Source organism: Equus caballus, chromosome 20 (genome assembly GCF_041296265.1).
Source record: "Equus caballus isolate H_3958 breed thoroughbred chromosome 20, TB-T2T, whole genome shotgun sequence".
Classification (NCBI taxonomy): Eukaryota; Metazoa; Chordata; class Mammalia; order Perissodactyla; family Equidae; genus Equus; species Equus caballus.
The window spans coordinates 46,579,030-46,602,951 of NC_091703.1; the positions used below are offsets into that span (position 1 = coordinate 46,579,030).

The window sequence follows — 23,922 nt, forward strand, 5'->3', positions numbered from 1 at the left end:
AGTCGTTGTGGCTACGAGCTTTGGCACGGGCTCGATGCAAGGAAGGGTCGTCGAACGCGGTGTGCAGGCCGCCGTGCGGGTGGTGGAAACTCTGGTCCTGGGGCAGCTTTGTGCTCTTGGGAGACATGTTAGGAATGGGTGGGCTTTTGTCGGGGAAAGTGAGGAGTCGGGGACCCGGGGCAGCTCCTGGGCTGGAGTGTTGTTCCCTCTTGGTGCCTTTTGTGTGGAAAGGGGGATGGGAGGTGGCCAGTGGAAAGACATCCGGGAAAAGCATCAGCAGTCAGTCTCTGGAAGACGAGGGTGGAAGGGCACCTGCAGGAGTTACCGGAACTCCCCTGAGGCCTCCGGGCGACCCCAGGCCCTGCAGGAGAGCGGGGGGCGGGGCATCCCTGCAGAGTGGCACCTTGCGCCTTTCTCCAGATGTAGACAAGCCTGATGACTGGCACCAGGCAGGAAGGTTCCAGGCCTCCACAGTGCTCCTCCACACAGCCTTAAGCCTGATGCCAAGCCCGCCTCTTGGCTAGTAAGAAAAAGAAATTGTCCTTCAGAAGGGGAGAGGCAATCAGGGAGGTGGGAATTTTCGGAGGCAGCGCTCAGCTTAATTCCAGCTCTGCCGACCATTACTGGTGGGGTACCCTGGGCAGGTTAACACTTCAGAAGCTTGGTGAACTCATCAATAAGACGGGGGTCCCACAACTCCTCACCTCGCGGTGTACACGTGTAAAGAGCCGGATGTGCCATGAGCACCAGTGAACTCAGCTACGGCTGCAGTTCCTAGGATCCCAAGGTAAAGCTCTGCAGCTCCATGGGCTGAGCAAGCACAGCGGCTGGGTCCCTTTCAAGCCCTCCTCAGTGGCTTACCCACAGATCACTGGTGCCTCAGTTAGAATGAGAAGTCATGCAGGAAATGACGCCAGGAGGGCAGCTGTGCTCTAATTTTTTTTTTTTTTCGAGGAAGATTAGCCCTCAGCTAACATCTGCCACCAATCCTCCTTTTTTTTTTGCTGAGGAAGACTCACCCTGAGCTAACATCTGTCGTGCCCATCTTTCTCTACTTTATATGTGGGACGCCTGCCACAGCATGGCTTGCCACGCAGTGCATAGGTCCGCATCTGGGATCTGAAACGGCAAACCCTGGGCCGCAGAAGCAGAACATGTGAACTTAATGGCTGCGCCACTGGGCCAGCCCCTGAAATACTTTTTTTTTTAAAGATTTTTTTTTCCTTTTTCTCCCCAAAGCCCCCCGGTACATAGTTGTATATTCTTCGTTGTGGGTCCTTCTAGTTGTGGTATGTGGGATGCTGCCTCAGTGTGGGCTGATGAGCAGTGCCATGTCCGCGCCCAGGATTCGAACCAACGAAACAATGGACCACCTACACCAGAGCGTGCGAACTTAACCACTCGGCCACGGGGCCAGCCCCCTGAAATACTTTTTAATGAGCAATCAGAGGCATGTCTTCACATTCACCTAGTGGGGGGGTGTCTCCTGGCCCACTTCTGCCTTTCCCAGTCCACATCTCCTTGTGTCCACGCAGGGCCCAGCCCAGGGTGGCCCTCTTCAGCTCAGCTGCTTGACCTCAAGCCTCTAGTCCTCTGCTTCAGCCTCTAGGGAGGTTCTGCTGGCTCCTTCAGGCTCCTGGTACTGGGCTGTGTGCTGTCTCTTTGGTCTGTGTGAGTCCCTGGGGGAGCCTGGCTCAGAGCTGGTTGAGGGCATAGGCTCGGGCTGTACTGAGGGCAGCTTCCAGGTCTGCAGTGCTTCCGGTGCCCTGGGCCACCACTCGAGAGCCCCAGGCCTTGCCCCCCATGTGGCTGCACACGGCCAGCGCCCAGGCCTCTGCTGTGAAGGCTGGCGAGACACTCTGGGGACAGAAACAGAAGGGGCAGTGATGCAGGGCAGCCCTCCCTGCCCCTAGCCACTCAATGCACCCTAGAGAGTGGAGTCACGGTGAGTAGCATTCCCCTCCCCAGCTGGGCACATGGTGGGGCAAATTGGGTGAGGGGACAGAAGGTTGGGCTGGGAACGTGTGGAGGCTGATGAATGTCTGCTACTTACTTGCAAGGGATGTGCGGCCTTGTGTGGGGGGGGTGGTAATTAGGGAATCCCACAGTGCCTTCTCTGGTTGGGGGGGGGGTGTGGTTTAGGGACAAGGAGATGGCCCTATCCCCATCCTGGGGTGTCCTCATAAATCACCTCTACCCAGCCTTGGCTCCCTGATCTGGGAGGAATAAAAGGCGTGGAATTGGAGAGTGGACTAAGAGATGGGCCGGGTGACAGGCTGCTCTCCCTCTTCCCTCACCTGGGCCACCTGACAGGCACACAGCACATGCCCCTGGGGCTGGGGGCTGAGTAGAAGCACGGATGTGCTGGGCACCTGCTCACACAGCTGCCGGACCACCTTCACCAGCACCTGGGCAAGGGAGGGCAGATGGTGACTCCCTGGACTCCCACCTACCTCCCCTCCCCAATCCCTGGGGTCACCCCCAACCCCAGCACTCACTGAGAGGGACTCAGTGGAAACCGTGTCCACAATCAGGGGCCCCTCTGAGTGCCGCCGCAGCAGCTCCTGGGTTTTCTGTGCAGCCTGTGGGGCAGGAAGGACAGCACAGGGATCAGGCTGGGGGGCGACTGGCCCCCACTTCTGAACTGAGCCCCACTCCAGAATCCGCTCCCCTCCTCCCCCTGCCCCCGGCAAAGGTCTTCAGCTTTGAGCAGAGGGGCCAGGAGTTCTGCCTAGAATGGCCTCTTTTTGGGTCCCACCAGTGTCCTTCCTCTCCTCCCTCACCTCTTCCCTTTCATCGTAGCTCCAGGCCCCTACAAATAGGCCACTGAGAGTGAAAGGACGAAGGCTGAAGCACAGATGGATGAGAGGGGGCGGGAGGAAGGAGGATCCACAGTGGAGGAGCAATTAGGGTTGAATGGTGCAATCAAGTCGGTTGGCTCCTGGAGGAGAGTCTGGGCCAGACTTGGGAGTTGGGGGGAGACAGTTTGGCAGAAAGAAGCCGGGGGTGGTGGTGATGGCACCCAGCAGGCAGGAGCTGTGCCCTGCCCCCTGCAGGCCTTGAGGCTTCTCAGTGTGCCTGCTAGAGCATCTCTGACCCTTGCTGGCCACACCTGGTATCTGCCCCATGGTGCGGCTGCCCCTCCTCTCACCTGCCCCACTTCCAGCTTTCGGATGGCAGTGTTGGCACGCCGCTGCAGCACCTTCAGAGTGGCCTGAAGCTGCCGCCGCTGCCACTGAGGCATCATGGCAGTGTCTACAGCCTACAGCCAGAAGAGGACATCATCCTTAACCCCCTCCCTGAGCCACAGCCTCTGGGGCAGGGACCAGCAGGGGCAGAGACCACATCCACCACATCCCACCCTGCAGACAAACGACAAACATTGGGCCAGGTGGAGTCCCCAGGAGTGCTGGAAGGGTTGGGGAGGCACGGGGAAGGGAACAGGGCCAGGAGATGGTGGGGAGAAGCTCCATGGGGGGGGTGGCCTCACATCAGTGAGTCGTCCCATGTCCTTGGATAGCCGCTGTGCCTCCACCACATCCCGGCTGCCCCGACTCAGCCGCTCCGCGGCTGCTTCTACCTCCTGGGCCAGGCTCTGGCCCACCTCTCGGGCCTGCAGGAAGGGAAGAGGATGGCCAGGGCCGCTCAGCTTACTTTTGCCTCCCCAGGACAGGAGCTCTCAACCCACTGCTGGTCAGGGCTGAATTAGAAACGTTTAACAATCAGGACTAATCAAGGCACCAACTAATCATGACAGATGCCAGGTGCTAGCAGCTGCTACGACCACATCAGTGCACTTGTACAGACACTGGTTCTGCAGCCTGAGTGTCAGCTGTGTGTGGCCCCTGCCCCCTCTCCACGACCAGCAGCCTCCCGGCCCAGCTGCCGTGCTGACCTGCTGGGCCTGCTCCCCAGTGATGGCCAGCAGGCGGGTGGTGCCCTTGGTGAGCTGGCGCTCCCCAACGATGACCAGGTCCCCTACAGCCCCTGTGCGTAGCAGGTGCCTGTGGGCAAACGGTGGGAGGAGGACGTCAAGGAGGATGTTGGGAGAGAAAAGAGCAGCCTGATTTCAAAACCAGAGGCTGGTGGCTCCAAAGACCAAGGAAGGGTGAGGATCCAGGGCCCCAGGCCAGGGCAGGCAGAATGGAGTGACTCACGTCCCACAGCATAGCTCCACGGAGGTCTGCAGGGCAGCCTGGGAGGCGGGGTCCAATGCATGGGCCACAGGCACCCCCACGGACACCACCCGCACAGGATCTGGGTATATCTGAGGGTGAGAGGGGACAGCTCTGTTACCTGGCCTGCCCGGGTCAGGCAGTCTCCACCAAGGGGGCTCCCCCAACTCACCTCATCCAGAGAACGCAGGCCGGGGACGTGGGCAGTGCATGCCAGGGCCACCTCCTCCATGTACACAGCCTCATCTTGTCCTACGGCCTCCTGCACAATGCCCTCCACTGCCTGGAGCTGCTCTGGGGTCAGTGGGGCCTGGTGGGGTGGGGGGGAAATGGACAGACTGACAGCCAGTCAGCCCCGTGCCTATAACTGATGCATTAAGAAGCATCACTCAATGTTCACTGAACTAAGCTCAGATTCCAGAACAGTGGCTGGCACACAATCGGTGCTCAATAAACATTGTGAAGCAGACAATTCTTTTCCTTAGAAAGCTATCTGGGAGTTGGGCCTTCTGGAAGCTGTAGGCCTTTCATTAGGCACGAAAAGTAGATGAAGAAACAGAAAATGGAGGCTCTGTCCTCAGGGAGCTTACAACAAAGGGCAGTCCAATGGGGGAGAAACAGAGGATGGGGGAGAAACAGAGGATGGGGGAGCTGCAGGAGCACGGGGTGATTGGGGGAATGGGATTTAGTCAGTGTGCGCCTCCTGGAGGAAGGATTTGGGCCAGATGTGCAAGGAGGGGAGACAGGGTGGCAGAGAAGGGAGAGGGCAGCTGGTTGAGCAAGAATGGCTTGGGTGACAGCAGGAACAAGGAAGCTGAGTGGCTGGAGATGAAGGGAGGGCTCCAGACACTGTCTAGCCCGACGCCTCTGGTCAGGAGGAGCCCTGGTGCAGGAGAAGCATGACGGGAAGACCCCTGCCCAAGGTCCCACAGTGATGGAGCCCAGGCCCTCGGACTGGCTGAACTCCCCACACCACCAGGTTCTCTCTCTTTAAGGTTGTCGCCTCACGTGAAGCCTATCTTTCTGTGCTCTGCTCACCTGGGTGGCCACGTCGAGGCGCAGGTGCTCAGGATTGAGATGCGAGCCGCGCTGCTCTGTGCCAGGGCCCAGGGCCTGCCGCAGGGCCCAGTTCAGCAGGTGGATGGCTGTGTGCTTCTCCATGCAGCCCAGACGCCAGGCCTGAAACACTTCTGTCACCCAGCGTCCTGGGTGAGGTGGGGGTGGGGAGACTAAAGGGGCTGCAGGATATCAGAACAGCAGGGGTGGGGCCCTTACCTTATCCACGTGCAGCTGCACCTGGTCCCCCACCTTTAGGCACTCAGGGGCCACTGCTTCATGCAGGATGAAGCCCCCACAGACCTGGGCCCGGGCCACTGGGAACAGCACATCCTGGGAAAGGCAGGGGCCAAGGCACTTGAGTGACTGCTTGCAGCCTTTCCCTCCACTCAGCTCCCTTCCAGGCACAGGTCTGCCTCCTGAAGTTAGCCTCTCTGTGGGGGGGGCTCACCTGCTGCTCCACCCGCACCAGGTAGCCTCTGTCTGAAGCCTGACCTCCCTGTTCAGCATAGAAGTTGGTTCTGTCCAAGAGGAGGCCACAGCGCTGCCCTTCCCCCACAGATGCCACAGCTCTTCCATCCTCTGTATACAGCTGGAGCACCTGGGCCTCACAAGTACCGAACTCTGCTGGGCAAAGAATGCTTATCACAATGAAGCAGGGGTTTGGGACATGGGATGTGGGTCTGTGCCTTATTTGAAGCCAACAGGCATGTGGCTCGGGTCACTTCTAGCTGGGGCCACAGCGACCCCAGGTGGCTACCCCGGAGAATGCATAAGGTTGGCAGCAACCATCTCCAATGTCCCTCCCAATCGGGTCCACCGCTTCAGTCCAGGCTCTCACCATAACCCCCGCCGGGCTGCAGGGAGTAGCTGTACTTGGGGCTGTCGTCGGTTGGGGGCACCCCTCGGCGCTGCAGCTCCCCCAGCGCATGGACATCGAGCTGCAGTCCCTGCTCCTGGATTGGCTCAGCCTGCTGGGCCCGGCGCTGCAGGACAGGGGCATGTGTGCATGGAAGGGGTGTGCAGTGAGTGCAATGGGACTTGAGCCTCTGCAGAGTCTTGTCCCTCTGCCACACAGATGTGTGGCCCCGGCTGCTCCATCTGGACTAAGCCATCAGGGTTTGGTAGCTGTTAGAGTCTCTGGGCTGGCTAGGGAACCACCCATCATGCAGGGTATCAGGATCAGGCCACCCTCACCCACTGCTGCCCCTGGAGGCCACCTCTCTACAATGCTGTGCAGGCCTCTCCCCTTCTGCTCCTCTGTTTAGTCCACTGCACTAGTGTTCATCTCTACGGGCTGTGCGTGGGGGCTAAGGTGAGGGGACAGACCCTACCTCACCTCCTGTTTTCCCCCATAGCTGCAGCTCCCTGCTCAGGAACTCAGGGCTGGGGAAGGGGCTCAGTGCCCCTGCCTGTAGCCTGTACCTGAGCCTCCTCTTGGGCCAGCTGCGCCAGCCCGGCGGAGTCCAGCTGCACCCCTTTCTCCTCCAGCATCAGCTCTACCAGGTCCAGGGGGAGCCCCAGGTTTCCAGACAGTGACAAGGACCAGGCCACTTCGGCTTTGAGGAAGGAAGACAAGGGGTGTTGAGGGGGGAGGGCTAGGATAGAGGGAGGGGAGGAAGTGAGGGAGAAGTAAGGGCCAGGGCCTTTCTAACCACACAGAGGCTGCCAGGTACCAGGGCCTGCCAGGTAACAGGTACACTGGGCGGGCCCAGGAGAGGGGTCACCTTCAGGCTTCATGCTCCAAGGCCAGAGCTGGCGGTAGCCCAGGGTATCCCCTGGCACACATCATTTCAGAGGACAAAGGAAACTCATTCTAGACACAAAGCCAGCCTTGGAAGGTAGAGACTGCAGGCAGGGCCAGCTGGGCAGTGAAGTGGGGAGAAGAGGGTGCTGTTCCCGCCAGAGAGGTCTGGCTGTGGGAGAGGGCCATGGGGGAGGGGGATGTGAGGCACAGGCCTGGCCCAGAGCTCCCTCCTCTGCTTCCCCTGGCTTGCCTAATGAAGCCCTCACAGCCTGGCCAGGTGCCCCACTCACCAGGGAACACATGGGACGGCCCCAGGCGCCTCACAGTCCGGTCGATGATGCGCCGGCCCCGCTGCAGGGAGGCCAGGAAGGCCGCCTCGTCCTCCGACACCAGGCTGGCTATCTGAACGGAGGCACGGAAGGCCTGGAGCTGGGCCTCCTTGGATGGAGAGCCTCTCTCTGCCACTTCTGTCAGAACCTCCCTGCCCCATCCAAATCCAGTACCTGGGCTGAGTTGTTCTGCAGTTCTGGATAAGCGTCTCCCTGGGGGAGGAAGAAAGGGCTGAGGAGGTGGGAAAGGCAGCAGCCCGCTCTCCACCTCCCCACCCTGGGCCTCCCCGAGGGGTGGGGATACAGCAGTCCCAAGGTCTAAGACCCTCTGCTTTTTGTAAGCAATTCCAGCTTTCTCAGCCTGCTGACAGGAGTTGGGCTGGACATCTAGGGTGGGGAGCCCAGGCCAGGGGCACTGTCTAGGCTCAGTGGCAGGATCCCTGAATGCCCAAGGAGGCCCAGAGGAGAGAGGAAGCTCTGCCCTTACCAGCGTCTCCACCACTACTGGCACCAGGCTGCCTAGGAAGCCGGGTGGTGCTCGCAACACCTCCGAGGAGAACCGCACGGCTCGACGGAGGATCCGACGAAGAACCAGCCTAGAAGGGTTCAGAGCCCAGATGCAAACCCCAGGAGCCCCTGGTCAGCAGTACAGAGAGTGGGGAGGACGAGGTCCAGCCTAGAAGGGCTCAGGGCCCAGATGCAAACCCCAGGAGCCCCTGGTCAGCAGTACAGAGAGTGGGGAGGACGAGGTCCCGAGTGTGTGCTCCCACCCAAAGCCCTCTCCCTTACTCCGCTTCTCCTGCCATCTCACCCCGACCCACCTCTCCATCTCCTTCCCTCCCCTCCCCTGCAACGCCAGCAGCTCTGCCCCTCTGTAGCCCCTCCAGACTCACGGGGCACCTGACATTCCAGGGGAGACGCCATCGGCGATGCAGACACTGAGTGTGCGGATGTGATCAGCCACCACGCGGTACGCCGTGTCTGTGCGCCCCTCGTCTGCTGCCCCTACTCGACCCAAGTAAGGGGGTGCCCCGCAACCCTGGAAACCAGGAGAGGAGACACGGCTGCAGGCCCTGCCTGACCTGGCCCAGATGCTCTTTATCACCACGAGAGCATCTGCCCTCACCCCTAAGGACGACTACATCTGGAATGGCCTGGCTGGAGAAGCTCCAAAGACGACTGAGAGCCAGTCCCTGGCCTCTTGGGGCCCACTTTCAGCACTAACAATGATCATAGCTGTGATCACTTGCTGAATCTCTGCTATCAGAACTGGGTGGATGCTTGAACAACACCTCTTCTGGGAGGTCTTACTATCCTAGCTTTAAAGAGGAACCTGAGGCTCAGAGGAGCTAAGGGCCACAAGGCCACACCACTCATCAGGAGCAGATCTGGGATTTGAACCAGGCCCGTGTGCCTCCAGGTGCTCTCCATTACCCCATCGGCCTCTACAGCTGTCACTGGGCAGAGAGGGCAGGTAAGCACTCCAGAGCAGAGTGCTTGCTTCATCCAGCTCCAAACCTGCCTCTTCCCCAGCACCCCCTCCACAAACAGTCCTGCCATTCACCGCACTGCTCAAGTCGAAAACTGAGAGCCAGCCTTGACTTTCTTTCCCCTCCCCATCCAATCCGTCAGTGGGGCCCTCAGCTTCTACCTCCGTGAGATCTCTCCAATCAATCTACTTTTCCCTACTTCCACTGCTACTCAGCCAGGCCCTATTATCTCTCCCCTGGACTATGAAAGAGCCTCTCAGTTGTTTCTCAGCTTCTACTCTCATCTCCCTCCAGTCTACCCTCCACACAGCAACAGGAGTGGCCTTTTAAAAGTGTCAATCAGATCACGCCCCTCCCCGCTTAGAACCCTCCTCATCACACTTAGAATAAAAGTCCTACTTGGACCTCAACGCCCTACAAGATTTGACTCTGGCCTTCCTTTCTGTGGCAGATCGTTTGCAAAAATGGCCACGATCCTTCCCTTTCCTGTGTGCATGCCACTGTGCAAAGTGACTGTCCATCTGTCCCATCAAGGGACAGAATCTACCTCTCCATCCCTTGAATCTGGGCTAGGCTTGTGACTTGCTGTGGCCAACAGAATGGAAATGACACTGTTCTGAGCCTAGGCCTCATGTGCTTCTGCTCTCCTTGGAACCTTGCTGAGCTGTCATGTGAAACAGTCTGAGCTAGCCTGCTGGATGACAGACACCCAGCCTGGTCACCCCCATTGTCCCAAACTGACAGACAGCCAACCCCAGAAGTACAGCTGTCTAGCAGCTGACCACAGATGTATGAGTGAGCTCATATAAGACCAAAAGAATGACCCAGCTAAGCCCAGCACATATTGTTAGCCCACGGACTCATACACTAAATAAATGGTGCTGTTTTAAGCTATAAAGTGTTGGGTGGTTTGTTATACAGAAAAAACTAACTACCTCCCATGTGGTGCTACTTTAGCTGGTTGGCCACCTTTTTGTTCCTTTCTTGCCTCAGGTCCTCGGTACCTGCTGCCCCCTCTGCCTGGAAAGAGCTTCCTGTGGCTGACTCCTCCTCCTTCAGGATTCTGCTCAGAGATCACCTCCGTGCTGAGCCTTCTGCAAACACTTCATCTTAGATGCCTCTGTATACGCCGCCTCCTAGTTACTATCACCCATGTTTACTGCCTGTTCACAACCTGTAAGCTGCTATCTTGTTCTTTAACACATTTATTGTTTCTCTATCTCTTGGGCTAGAATGTAGTCCCCATGATCTCTTTTCTGATTACTGCTGTATCTCCTGTACCAAGAACAAAGGATTTAACACAAAGTAAGCAATCAATGCATACTTTTTGAATAAATAAAGGAAGGAGTTAGGAGCAATATCAGGTGATAAACACAAATCCTAGCCTCATGTTTGACACCCTGGTATCCTTGGCTGGTCACCGTCCCCACATGAAGGAATACTCTGAGTTTTCAACAAAGATAGAAAGCAATAGTGGTGAGCACCGGTGACACGCAGGTCGAGGGGCTTCTGGAAGCGAATAGGCAGACTCACCTGGTGTATGGCGCTGAGCAGCGGGGAAAAGAGGTCAGTGTCGTAGGTGGAGCGTCTGCCTTGCAGCACAGCCACTAGCCTTTCCAGGCCCATTCCTGTGTCCACATGCCGCTGGGGCAGGGGCTGCAGGCTTCCATCTGCCTCTCTGGCCAGGGAGGGTGTGCAAGGTGAGGACCCACCAGGATTACAGGTGTGAGGCAGATGCCCAAGGGGAGGAGAAGAATGAGGACGAGTCCAAGGGGGCTGACAGTGGGAGGAACCAGAGGGCAGTGTCATCCCCTCTCCTCAAATGCAGATGATGATGGCCTGGGTCCTGTCTTTTCTCATAAAGGGTGATCTCCATCCTCACTCCTGCTGGGGCCCTTGCCTGGACCCACACATGCCCTTTCTGGGACAGAACTCTTTGCCCTTAGAAAGAGACATGTCAAGGCTAGAAGAAAATCTTGGAGATCATCAAATTCAACTCCATCATGTGATAAAGAGAGGAGAGGCCAGAGAGCAGCAGTGACTAGTTTAAACTGTCATGGGCAAAGATTAGGGTTAAATTAGTTATTATCTGAAAAGTGTTTAGAAATGGGTCTGGCATGTAGTAAGCACCATTTAAGTGTCTGTTTTTATAAGAAATGGATCAAAGGCTCCTGAATGCCACCCTTTTCTCTTCCAGTCAGGATTTTCCTCATGCTTCAGGACCCCATTACCTGTTGTGTTGCATGAAGACCAGATTCCAAAGCTCCACCAGCTCGGGAGTTCCCACTCCACCAGCCAGGTCATAGTGGATCTCAGTACAGGGTCCACAAGGGCCAGTATCCCCCATCTCCCAGAAGTTCTCCTGTGGTCCAAAGGAAAGCACACGGCTGGCAGGCACCCTGGGAAGAAAGCCGAGCAGGTGGTAGGGAGACAGACAGACAAATCTAGAAGCTGGGACCTTCTGTGCCAGGAGAGCCCCTCTGTCAAGCTCAGCAAGAGAAGAAACAGGGCTGACCCCACAATATCCTGTGATATGCTGAGACTCTGAGGACTGGCGCTGGTGGTCTCTATTTTCCAGTCTTCTTGCTCTCCAAGAGTGGACGTAACAGGGGATGAACTTACCCTAATCTGAGCCAGATGTCCCTGCTCTCCAGGTCTGGGTCCAGCCCCACCTTGGGGTCACCACTAAAGTAGGAGACCCAGAGCCTCTCCTCAGGGATCCCATAGACCTGAGTCAGCAGCTCCCAGGCCATGCTGCAGGCCTCCTCCTGCAGCAGAAACCCACGTGGGGTAGCAAGAGAAAGATGGGTGAGAAGGAGGCCCCACTGAAGCGCCATTAAAGCCACAAGAGTTCAGCCCTCAGCTTAAGACAAAAGCAATTCCACCACCCACCTTGTTTCCAGAACAAGCCATGACCATTTCTGTTCTGAGTTTTCTTCCTGCCCAGAAAGCTTCCTCCCTCTTCTAAACTCTCCTTTCTTTCAAGTCTCACCTTCTCCAAGAAATCCTCTATCCACCCCCGCCAGGAATGATTTTTAACTCCTGCATTTTAGTATTAACTGTCTATTTATTCATACAACAATGACTGTCCAGCCATTAGGCAGGAGGGACAGTCCTGGCCCTCAAGGAGCTTACAATCCAATTAGGGAAGTGAGACACATTCCTATCATACATGTTTATCTAGCACTTTGCCTCTGTCTGGTATGAGACCCCGCCTAAGCAGACTCTAGGAGTGGAGACACGACTAACCTTGATCCTCTTCTTGGCTGACTACTGACCCTTTCCTAACTCCGGAGCTTTCTGGAGACTCACCTTAAAATATTCACCCCCAAAGGCCCAATTGCCAAGCATCTCAAAGAAGGTATGATGGGAAAGGTCTCGGCCCACATCCTCCAGGTCACTGTGGCGTCCTCCAGCCCTCACACATTTCTGGCTGTTGGCCACACGTCGGAAGCCTGCCATCTCGCTTCGTGGATCCACCGTGCCCAGGAAGATTGGCTTGAACTGGAAACACATGAAGAAGGGAGACAGAGATGTCCTAGTCCCTCAGAAAAAGGAAAGGTGGGGAGTGGGGACAGAGACAGCGAATCAGACTGAAGGCTGACTGCGCCCCTGAGAGTGCAGGCAACCTGGGAGCCTGGGGCATCCATCTCTGGTGTGTGTAGAGGAGACAAGGAGTAAGTAAATACTGAAACAGAGACCCTCTGCTGGTTAGACAGGCAAGGTAAAAGGAGGAGGAACGAACTGGTGGTTGGAAACAGGACACTGAGCAGCTGCATCCTCCATCGCAGCTTCTTTAACCAAACCCAATAACTTCAGGGTACAAAACTGAGACCACAGGGTACTGGGCGCGCCTCACAACGTCAGCATTTAACAGGGATCTTCGACAACTTGTAAGGTTAACCCCTCCCAGTGGCCATTTTACAGATGAAGACAATGTACAGAGGGTACGTGGCGCTCAAAGTAAAAAACTGAGAGAACACAGTCTAGCTCGCATGTGCTCAATCAACATTTATTTAGTGAATGAATTCTCTTTATTTAAGGAACGAATAAATGAAGCCAGACTTCCCCCACCAGTCTGCCTCCCTGAGACTCCACACTCCCCATCCCCGGACCTAAATCAAGCCCAATCCCGAAGCACCCAAGTCTAGCCCTTCCCAAGCCCTAATTTGCGCGCCGCATCACTCGGCCCAACCGCACACCGCCGTCTTTCCCCAAAAGTTATAAGCTCCGCCCCTCGCTTCTTTTGCCCAATCCCGCAGCGCCTTTCTTTCTGGAAAAATCAAACTCCGCCCCCGATGCGCGGGGCTCCGCGCCTACCTGGTTCATGCCCGCGTTGACGAAAAGCAAGCTGGGGTCCCCGCGGGGCCGCACGGAAGCGGACGGCACTAGTCGGTGGCCGTGGCGGTCCCGAAAGAAGCTCAGGAAGGCGGCCCGCACGGCTGCGGCCCGGGGTGGAGGGGACGCGGAGGAGAGCGGCCGGCGGCTGGGGCCCCGCCACGGGGGCGTCCTCCGAATGGCCCGCCCGGCTGCAGCCACCGGCGCCGCCATGTTAACTCGGGGCAGCGACTTCACGGGGTCAAAGGGGACTGCGGGGATAGAAGGTGACGTGGGAAGGAAGCCGGGCGTTTCCTACAGCGGCCCCTGGCGATGGGAGGACTCAAGGCGGCTTGGGAAGGGGACACCTAGCTCTGCGGCCTGGCACATAGTAGGCGCTTAATTCAGTCGGCATTAAGCAAATGTTCATTGGAAGCCTATACCAGTCATTGTTGTAGACGCTTAAAGTACGTTAGTAACAAAATTAACAAAAATCCCTGACCTCCAGAAACCTATACTGTAGGAGTAATTGTTATGTTTATTAATTTTGCACCGTTACAGATGCAGTTAGAGTGAACAGTGGATTCAACTTTGTGTGTGTGCGTGTGTGTGTGTGTGTGTTTCCAGGCTGAGGGAAGAAGGCAGAGAGTGCCAAGGGAGGTAATACCAGCATTCATTCAAGAGTCATTCAACAAATATTTATTGAATACCTGCTACATGGCGGGCGCTGTTCTAGGCACTTACCAGTTCCCTTTGCCCTTGGCATTGGGAATGGCGTTTTGTGCTTAGGAACTGAAGCAGGCCTGTCGGAGCAGGAGTCTAGCAGAGACACAGGAGCCAAACAGCATCTGCTCCATTATTAATTGCTTAATAACATTTGGTATTTTAATTTGCCTGGGGATTAGAGAGAATCCAGGTCGTCAGGGCAGGACAAAGTTTTTGGCTGAGAGCTGTAGAGATTTCTCTCAGTCTCCCAGTGCCCTAGGCTTTTGTGTTTTGCTTCAGGAGGAGAGAGATACCTGTTCAACCTCCCCCTTCTGTCTTTCTTTCCATGGCGACAGCTGTGACCATGAGGCCAACACAGGCCCTTGTGGGTGTAGCCAGGGTCCTCATTGGGCTTCTCGTAATACCCTCTGCTCTTGGTTTGGAAAATTACACAGGTTGAGAAGAGAATTTGCCCATGTTGAAGCCCAACGGAGGCAGCAGAGCTGGCAGTGTGGTCACCTACAAGGCCTCGGCCATCGAGGGGGGCTCTTTTGGCCACTATTCTTTGTGAATTATGTTATTGAGGGACTTTGAAACACGGTTTCCTTGGGAAACGTGTAGTCTTTTTCGCACTTGTTTCTATGGCGATAGTGAATTCTCAACTGTGTGTTCTGACAGAGCCCATGGTGTCCATCCTGTGATCCTCTGTTTTTTCCCTTGTCCACATAGATTAAAGGTGTTTTGAAAGTGTGTTTTGCCTGTTTTGGATTTTCCACTGTTTCTGGAACAGGAACCTAAAGCCAGATGGGGATTTCTGTCAGACTGATGATCTTGAGAGAAGACTGCGAAATTCTTCCCCAAACTGAGATGGGAGTGTTTTTGCTAGAGAAATTTAGCTGGGGCTTCTGCCTAGTATGGATGTCAACTTATTTTTTTTTTCTTCTTCAGATTTTGCCCAGAAAGAATTTGCATTATAGTAGGAACTCCATGCTTTTAGACTAACGTGGATCTAGTGTAGAGCCGTGGATTTTTTTTCAAACAGCTTTATTGAAATATAATTCACATACCACACAATTCACCCATTTAAAGTGTACAATTCAGCGGCTTTTAGTACATTCATAGAGTTGTCATCCATCACCGTAATCACTTTTAGAACATTTACATTGCCTCTGAAAGAAACCCCATACCTGTGAGCCATCAGCCCCCAAGCACCCGTCCCTCTCAGCCCTCGGCAACCACTAATCTACTTTCTTTATACATTTGTCTATTCTGAACATTTCATATAAATGGAATCATACAATATATGGTCTTCTGTGACTGGCTTCTTAGCATCATGTTTTCAAGGTTCATCCATATTGTAGCCTGTATCATGGATTTTTAGAAATGCGTCTTTTGAGTTGTTTTCTGTTTGAAAAAGGTTCTTTTCCCCGTCTTATTGTTTTGTCCTTGCCATTCAAAAATGATCATTTTCTTTTTCTTAAATGTGGTGTTCTCTGGTAAGTCACTCTTTAGTTTTTAATATTTCCCAGTGAAGCAAAGTGGCTTTTCTAGGGTTGGGATGTCTATTCTGATTTGCCACTGTCATCTGATGAGGAAGTTAAACTTAAGGTCTGCAGTTTCCCAAGATAGATGGATATGGATAGAACTCACCAGACTGGGAAGTTACGACCTGGGAACTTCTCATGAGGACTCATCCACTGACTTAGTATTCATAGGAATTTCATTTTGGGGGTTAAAATGCAAATGGAGCCTGTTTCTTGAGAGCTGTTCAGCCAGGTGTGGGTGCTGCCTTCCCGGGTCTGGGATTGTCCTTGTGTTGCTGTTTGACTTATTTAGCAGGTCCAAGGTGCCCATTCTTTGAGCTCTCTCTGTTCACCTTACGTAAGAAGCCACACCCTTACTGTGGGAATGGAAATTCTCCTTCCTGATTTCCCCTTTGGTTTTGAGAGCAGGAACCTGAGGTCAGTGATGCATTCTGTCCTGGATTGATGGTTAGAGGAGACACAGGGAATTTTCACCTTTTCTGAGCACAGGGAACTCAGCATGGGAACTTCCTCTTACAAATCATAAAGGCTGTCTTACTGTCTAGGGTAAAAGTTCAGCCTAGAAGAGGTATTCCTAGTTTGATGTATTTTTTATGGCTTTGCCTTATCTGGATTGTGAAAGCAAGGCTTGTCAACGTTAATATGCATAGGGATCTCGTGGGATCTTGTTAGAAATGCAGACACCGCTTCGGTAGGTTTGGGGCTCTGTAGTATTTCTAGCAGGCTCCTAGGCGATGTTGTTGCTATCCCTAGTCTACTGCACCATCCCTCGGGTGACAAGGATGTGGCAGAAGACTTGTGGGAGGAGTCGGGACACAGCCTTTGGCTGGGGGCCAGGTCCCAGGGCTTGGGTGCCCCGGGGCTGTCCCCTTTTTCCCAAAGCAGGTGGGTGGAGCCAGGAGCTCCTCTTGCGCATGCGTGCTCGCTCCCATCCTCCCCATCTTGGGTGCAGCGAGCGTGGCGGTTGCGTCCGCCTGTTGCTAAGAGACGCGGAGGTCGTGGGGACGAGAAGGCGGGGAGGGGAGGTGCGCCCTCAGGAACTCGGCGAGTGGGTAGGGACGCGGATTGCAGGAGCCTCCTGGGATTGGGAATTCAAGGATTAGTGGACCCTCGAGGGTCCCAATGCTCGGGTTTGTCCTTATGCATTTTTAAATGGTTACATTTAAAATGATTATATAAGTACCTACATAATATCCTCGATTTTGCCCCTTGGACTGCAGAACCTAAAATACTGTCTGGCCTTTTGAAAAAAGCTTGCTAACCCCTGTATTAGAGAATTTTTTTTAAAATCTTTTTTTCCTTCTAAATCACATAATAAAACACAGATGTAGAAAAGTCAACCAAACCAAATGTGTAGCTTAATTATTAGAAAGCAGACATTTTTGTATCCACTATCCTGTTCTCGAAATAGAACTTTGCGGCCATGCAGGAGCCCACCATGGACTCTGCTCCCACCAGCTTCCTCGTCCCAAAGGTGATCATTACCCTGACTTTCTACTTTGCATGTCTTTATAGTTTTGTCACCCAAATGTTCATCCTTAGATATTAGTCTTGTCCGTTATTTTCAAAGGCTTCCTTGATTTGTGTTTTAAGTCTTTTAAGCTATAAATTGCCTTTTAATCCCCATCTTTTCCTTACAGTGTGTCTCTTGCAGCCAGGGAGGTTTGACCTGTAGAGTCTCCTGCAGTCTAAGTTTTTGCTGACTGCATGTTCAACATGCAGCTCACATTCAACATTGCTCACATGCTCATTGCTACTGGGTTGGTAATTGTTTCTAGGTTTTTATAGAGAAGAGAGATAGGGAGAATATGTATTTACAGATAAAATGTTCCATTAGAGGGCTTTAAGCAGGGAAGTGACATGATCTGACTTATGCTTTTGAAAGATCATTCTACTGGGAGAGAATGGACTATTCAGGCAAGAGGGGAAGCAGGAATGCCTATTAGCATGTTGTTGTCCAGGAGAGAGGTGGTGGACAGGACTGCAGCAGTGGAGACGAGATGTGGTTGGAGTCAGGCTGTATGTGGAGATAGAGCCATATATGTCAATGGATAAGATGCAGGGAAAGAGGGAAAAGACCCATTTCTAAGTTTATGACTGGAGTATCTGGGTGGGTGGTGGTGCCATTTACTGACCTGGAAAGCCCGGGGAGGAAGCAGGTCTGTGGAAGGCAATCAGGAGCTTGCTATGGACATCCAGGCATACCTTGTTTTATTGCTCCTCGCTTTAGTCTGCTTCACAGATACTGTGTTTTTAAATAAGATTCTCCAACAACAGAAAGATCACGACTCACTGAAGGCTCAGAAATGGTTACCATTTTTTAGCAATGAAGTATTTTTAATTACGGTTTGTACTTTTTTTTTAGATAATGCTATTGCACGCTTAATAGACTACAGTATAGTGTAAACATAACTTTTATATATACCAGGAAACTAAAAAATTCATACGACTCGCTTTATTGTGGTGGTCTGGAACTGAACCCACAAAATCTCTGAGGTATGCTTGTATGAAGTTTAAGTTTAGACATCTAAGTGGAGATGTCCCTTGAGGTTGGATATAAAACTCTGGAGCACAAAGGCAAGATCAGGGCTGCAGCTATAGATTTGGGAGTCACTGGTACGTTGGTGGTCCTGAATGGGATGAGATCACCTTGGTGATGAGTGGGACGGAGGAGAAGGGCGAAGGCTCAGGTCCTGGGCTGCATCCTGAGGAGCTGGGAGAGGAAACCCCTGCAGGGGAGCTTGCAAAAGCAGTCTGGGTCAGGAGGGAAACAAGAGTGTGGTCCCACCAAAGCCTCAAGAGGAGAACATGATGTTCAAGAAGGAGGGTGTGGCCAGTTGTATCAAGTGCTGTTGAGGACTGAGCAAGATGAGAACGGAGACTTGACCAGTGGATTAGGCCAGACGGGAGAAGTTTCAGTGGGATGGTGGGAAGGAATGAGTGAGTGAGAGGACGAGGTGAGAAGGTGGAGACAGGAAACACAGACAGCTCTGGAGGGATTTTGCAGGGAAGAGAAGCAGAAAAAAAATAGTAGAGGCTGGAAGGGGCCATGGACTCTAGGGAGTATGTTTACTTATTTTTAAGAACAGCAACGTTAAGTCTTGTTTGTATGCAGATGGATGTGATCCAGTACAGAGAAGAAATTGATAAAGCAAGAAAATGAGAGGATTATTGCAGTAGCAAAGTTTTAAAGTATTTGAAGAGATTGAAAAATTCAGTACAAATTGGAGGGGTAGGCCATAGCCATGAGCAGGGGCGCTGGATACAAATGCTGCTGGGTTAGGGGGTCTAGATGGGAAAGCGAGGGAGTAGTCATCCTTATGCATCTGTTTCCTTAATGAATATGCAGTGAGGTGAACAGATGAAATTGCCATCTTGAAAGAGAGAAGGTGAGGTACCAGGGAAGTGTAGAGGGATTAGCTGACAGTGTTGGCTGCTCATTTCAGATTGGAGGTCACCGATTTAAACTGAGACTCGTCAGCACAGTGGGATTTTCTCCATCCATGCTTAGCTGCTCAGGTGCAAGCACAGAGCAGATGGGTAATTGAGCATAATGAGGGCTGAGTTCTGCCATCTGACTGTGATGTAGGGAGTGGGGACAGGCACAAATAAGGGTGTTTGCAGGGAAATGGTGTACAGAGTTCATTGGCCTTCCGGGGACACTGGGATCTGGGCCCTACGTGCAAGAATGTGTCTGGGCTCAGAGCTGGAGATGGCCACTTCAACCCTGACCCCAAGGCACAAGTTAATAAGAAAATGTCCTGCGTCATGTTCCGTGTCTGGGCTGGCCACCTCGACGGGCACCTGACTGGACTATAGAAACATCCCATCCGTGGGAACAAGAAGAAATAACTCGAAGTATCCAAATGTCTGAAACCCCGAGTTAGAACCCAGATAACCTTAAGAATAAAAGGGAGTCACAAGCATAGAGCAAGCGGGAGTCTCACTGAGGAGAGGATGCTCTGCCCCAGACCTGAATAATCGGCACTCCTGCCCGCCGTGGACCTCCTCGGCTGATTGTGGTGTGGATATTCTAAGTAGCTATTTGTAGCCCTCTGCCTTTCTTTTCCCCACTTTATTCCCCCCACAAATAAACTCTGATTGCTTAAACAACGTAGTAACTTTGGTGATACCTGTCATTTCTTTACCCCTACGGTGGTGGGAAACAAATGGTTGAAGTCTTGAACCTTGTTCAGTATTGAGTTCTAAATGCTATGCGTATGGGTGCTCATCTCCTCTAATAGCCTCAGTTAGCATCATATCTCAAATCAAAACAGAAACCTTTGGGGCTGGCCCCGTGGCCGAGTGGTTGGGTTCACGTGCTCTGCTTTGGTGGCTGGGGGTTTCGCCGGTTCAGATCCACTCGTCGGGCCATGCTGAGGCTGCGTCCCACATGGCACAACTAGAAGGACCCACAACTAAAATATACAACTAGCTACTGGGGGGATTTTAGAAGAAGAAGAAGGAGGAGGAAAGAGAAGATTGGCAGCAGATGTTGGCTCAGGTGCCAATCTTTAAAAAAATCTAAAAAATTTAAAAAAATCCAAACAGAAACCTTAAACGGAAACATAATGATATGTATGATATGTGGCTCCTCCCTCTCTCTCTCCTTTGGAAATTTTGTTTTTTCTTAAGGTGGAGAAAAAAGACAAGAGACTGTTAGTCTATAACATTTAAAAATTAAGTTAGGGGCCGTCCCAGTGGTGCAGCGGTTAAGTGCACACGTTCCGATTCGGTGGCCCTTGGCTCTCTGGTTCAGATCCTGGGTGCGGACATGGCACCGTTCATCAAGCCATGCTGTGGCAGGTGTCCCACATACAAAGTAGAGGAAGATGGGCACGGATGTTCGCTCAGGGCCAGTCTTCCTCAGCAAAAAGAGGAGGATTGGCAGCAGTTAGCTCAGGGCTAATCTTCCTCAAAAAAAAAAAAAAGTTATGTTAAAGAGACAGCCACTAGTTTAGCTAGAGAAAAATTTGTCATTAAGCTGACTTTTCATGAGAAACAGTAGAAGCGAGAAGACAGTGGAAAGGCATCTTTCAAGTGCTGAAAGAAAAAACCCGTCAGCACAGAATTCCACATCCAGCATAAACATCTTTCAAGAAGGAAGACTAAATAAAATTTTCAGATAAAAATTAACAGATTTATTGTCAGCAGACCGCACCACAAGGAAATTCTTCAGGCTGAAGGGAATACTACCAGATAGAAAGTTGTATCGTTAGGTGAATGAAGAACACTGGAAATCCATATTTGCGGATAAAATAAAAGGCTATCTTTTTCCCTCAATTTATTTTAAACACATTTAACTATCTAAAGCAAAAGAATTTTCAGTTGTGTAGTTCTGTTTATTGCTCCTGTCCTTATGTAATATATATGATTAACGTAAAGGATGGGACTGGTAAGTGGGACTATAGAGTTGCAAAATTCTTACATTTTACATGAAGTGGTATAATACTTACTCTGGGTGGATTCTGGAAAGTTAAGGATCTATGTTGTAACCCCTAGAGCAGCAGTGGTGATGAAAGTGTGGTACCAAGACTTTGGGGGTCCCCAAAACGCATCTAGGAGGTCGGCGAGGGCCTCCCTTTTCCGACTACATGTGTTTGTAAGGCTGCATTTTCTTCATACATGCCAACCAGAACAACATGTCACAGCAGACTGAAGGCGGAAGTAGACGTGCGACTCCATCTGTCTTTTATTAAGCCGGACATCAAAGAGATTTGCAAAAATGTAAAACAGTGCCTCTCTTCTCACTATGTTTTTAAAAATATATTTTTCATAAAAACGTTTATGTTAACATGTCATGTTTTTCAATTTTAATTAAAAATAAATATTTTTAAAATTTTCAGTTTAATTTCTGACATATATATGTAACTCCCATATAAAAGCTCTTTGGGGGTCTTCAGTACTTTTTAGGAGTGTAAAGGGACCTGAAACCAAAACGCTTGAAAATTTCTGCTGTAGAGCAAACCCTCCAAAATAATGCAATGGGCAGCACTATTCACGATAACCAAAAGGTGGGAACAACCAAATGCCCATCAGTGGGAGGACGGATAAACGAAATGCGGTATATCCATACAATAGAATACTACTCAGCCTTAAAGAGGAATGAAGTGTGGTATCTGCTATGATGTGGATGATCCTCGAAAATGTTATGCTAATTGAAAGAAGCCAAACACACAGGGCCACATATTATACGATTCCATTTATATGTGATGTCCAGAATAGGTAAATCCATGGAGACAATGTAGACTGACGGTAGCCAGGCTCTGAGGGAGGGGAGAGTAGCGGGTGATTGCTTAATGGGTATGGAGTTTTATTTTGCGAAGATGGAAATGTTTTAGAACTAGATAGAGGTGGTGGTTGCACGACATTGTGAATGTACTAAATGCCACCAAATAGAACATTTTAAAAGGGTTCATTTTATGTTGTGTAAATTTCACTTCAATAAAAAATAATACAACGCAGTACAGTAATTCTGGGTATGTTCTGAGAAAATGTGTTAGGCAATTTCATTGTTTTGTGAACATCATGGAGGGTGCTTACACAAACCTAGATGGTATAGCCTGCTACACACCTAGGCTATATGGTACTAATCTTTTGGGACCACCGTGGTACACATGATCTGTCGTTGACCGAAACGTCGTTATGCGACACATGACTGTGTAGTTAAAAAGCCAATAGAGGAGTTAAAATGGAATGATAAAAATTATTTCATTAACTCCAAAGAAGTTTGGAAAGGAGGAATAGAGGAACAAAAAGCATATGGGACAAACAGAAAACAAGTAGCAGAATGGTAGAACTAAATCCAACCACATCAAGAATTACATTAGGGGCTGGCCCCGTGGCCGAGTGGTTAAGTTCGCACGCTCCGCTGCAGGCGACCCAGTGTTTCATTGGTTCGAATCCTGGGCGCGGACATGGCGCTGCTCATCAAACCACGCTGAGGCAGCGTCCCACATGCCACAACTAGAAGGACCCACAACGAAGAATATACAACTATGTACCGGGGGGCTTTGGGGAGAAAAAGAAAAAAAAAATCTAAAAAGGAAAAAAAGAATTACATGGTCCTATGACCTAGCAATTCCTCTTCTAGATATTTAACCAAAAGAAATGAAAACATACATTTTCAAAAAGACTTTTCATAACATCTTGACTTGTCATAGCCAAGAACTTGAAACAGTCCAGGTGTCCATCAACAGGAGAGCTGTGGTCTATTCGTCTGATGAAATACAACTTAGCAATGTAAAAGAACAAACTCCTTACACACATCACATGGATGAAGCTCAAACCACTCTGAGTGAAAGGAGCCTTAAGCAGGAGAATACATACCTGATGATTCTGTTTTTATAAAGTTCTAGAACAGGGAAACTAATCTATGTTTAATCTAATTTTTAAAATCTGATTTTTTAAAAAGTGTTTGCCTCTGGAGGGTAGGCAGGGTAGACTTAGGAAGGACTTGAGGAAGCTTTCTGGGGCGATGGACATGTTCTTTCCTCATGAGAGTTGGATTACACTGTTGTGCGTATCTGTCAAAACTCATGTCAAAACATTTCACAGTATGTAATTTTACCAATTTTCTTTTACATGGTGAAAAAACACGTAACAAAATGTACCATCTTAACCATTTTTATGTGTGCAGTTCAGTGGTATTAAGTGCATTCATGCTGTTATGCAACCGTCACCGCCATCCATCTTCAGAACTCTCCATCTTACGAAACTGAGACTCTAGACCCATTGAACAATAACTCCCCATTGCCCCCATTCCCTCCAGCCCCTGGCAACCACCATTCTACTTTCTGTCTCTGTGATTTTGACTACTGTAAGTGTCACATCTAAGTAGAATCATACAGCATTTGTTTTTTTGTGATTGGTTTATTTCACTTAGCATAATGTCCTGAAGGTTCATCCATGTTGTAGCACATGTCAGAATTTCCTTCCTTTTTAAGGCTGAATAGCATTCTACTGTGTGTATATACCACATTTTGCTTATCCCTTCTTCTGTTGATGGACCCTGGGTTGCTTCCACCTCTTAGCTGTTGTGAAAAATGCTGCTGTGAACACGGGTGTACAAATCTCTTTGTGACCCTGCTTTCAATTCTTTTGGGTATATACCCAGAAGTGGAATTGCTGATAATATGGTAATTCTATTTTTAATTTTTTGAGGAACCACCGTTCTGTTTTCCACAGTGGCTGTACCACTTTACACTCCTACCAACAGTGCACCAGGGTCTCCATATCCTTGTCAACACTTGTTTCTATTTTTCTTTTTTTTTTTTAAGATTTTTTTTTATTTTTTCCTTTTTCTCCCCAAAGCCCCCCGGTACATAGTTGTGTATTCTTTGTTGTGGGTTCCTCTAGTTGTGGCATGTGGGACGCTGCCTCAGCGTGGTCTGACGAGCAGTGCCATGTCCGCGCCCAGGATTCGAACCGACGAAACACTGGGCCGCCTGCAGCGGAGCGCACGAACTTAACCACTCGGCCACGGGGCCAGCCCCTCTATTTTTCTGATAGTAGCCATCCTAATGGGTATGAGGTGTTATCACAGTATGTATTTCTTTT

At 51.2% G+C, this 23,922-nt stretch overlaps 1 protein-coding gene across 5 annotated transcripts; it reads right to left on the bottom strand.

Moving 5' to 3' along the window:
* Positions 1–1,406: 1,406 nt before the first annotated feature.
* Positions 1,407–13,376, bottom strand: AARS2 (alanyl-tRNA synthetase 2, mitochondrial). 5 transcript variants are annotated; one of them, XR_011429769.1, is made up of 22 exons: positions 13,118–13,376; positions 12,110–12,301; positions 11,420–11,565; positions 11,029–11,196; positions 10,331–10,475; positions 8,201–8,346; positions 7,795–7,903; positions 7,482–7,520; positions 7,269–7,401; positions 6,657–6,790; positions 6,073–6,217; positions 5,683–5,858; positions 5,451–5,564; positions 5,214–5,354; positions 4,348–4,485; positions 4,158–4,267; positions 3,896–4,004; positions 3,491–3,613; positions 2,784–3,262; positions 2,499–2,582; positions 2,298–2,408; positions 1,407–1,859 (listed from the first exon to the last, which is right to left on the bottom strand). XR_011429769.1 is itself a non-coding variant. In XM_070244644.1 (22 exons), exons 1-22 carry the CDS (start codon positions 13,346–13,348, stop codon positions 1,695–1,697), a joined length of 2,946 nt encoding a protein of 981 aa, XP_070100745.1. In that variant the 5' UTR covers positions 13,349–13,376; the 3' UTR covers positions 1,407–1,694. The 5 variants fall into 5 exon arrangements, 4 of the variants coding, with proteins under 4 accessions (XP_070100745.1, XP_070100744.1, XP_070100743.1 ...); XM_070244644.1 differs by having other exon boundaries at positions 3,152–3,262; positions 5,683–5,855; positions 7,269–7,380; XM_070244643.1 differs by having other exon boundaries at positions 3,152–3,262; positions 7,269–7,380.
* Positions 13,377–23,922: the final 10,546 nt, after the last annotated feature.

What these genes read in the sequence shown, in the direction of transcription:
- AARS2 (XM_070244641.1), bottom strand. Translation starts at nt 13,348, where the DNA reads ATGGCGGCGCCGGTGGCTGCAGCCGGGCGGGCCATTCGGAGGACGCCC. An exon ending in GCAGCCCGGCGGGGGTTATG is followed by an intron (nt 5,859 to 6,072) that starts GTGAGAGCCTGG and finishes TTCTTTGCCCAG; the next exon opens with CAGAGTTCGGTACTTGTGAG. An exon ending in TTTCCACTGAGTCCCTCTCA is followed by an intron (nt 2,409 to 2,498) that starts GTGAGTGCTGGG and finishes TCCCTTGCCCAG; the next exon opens with GTGCTGGTGAAGGTGGTCCG.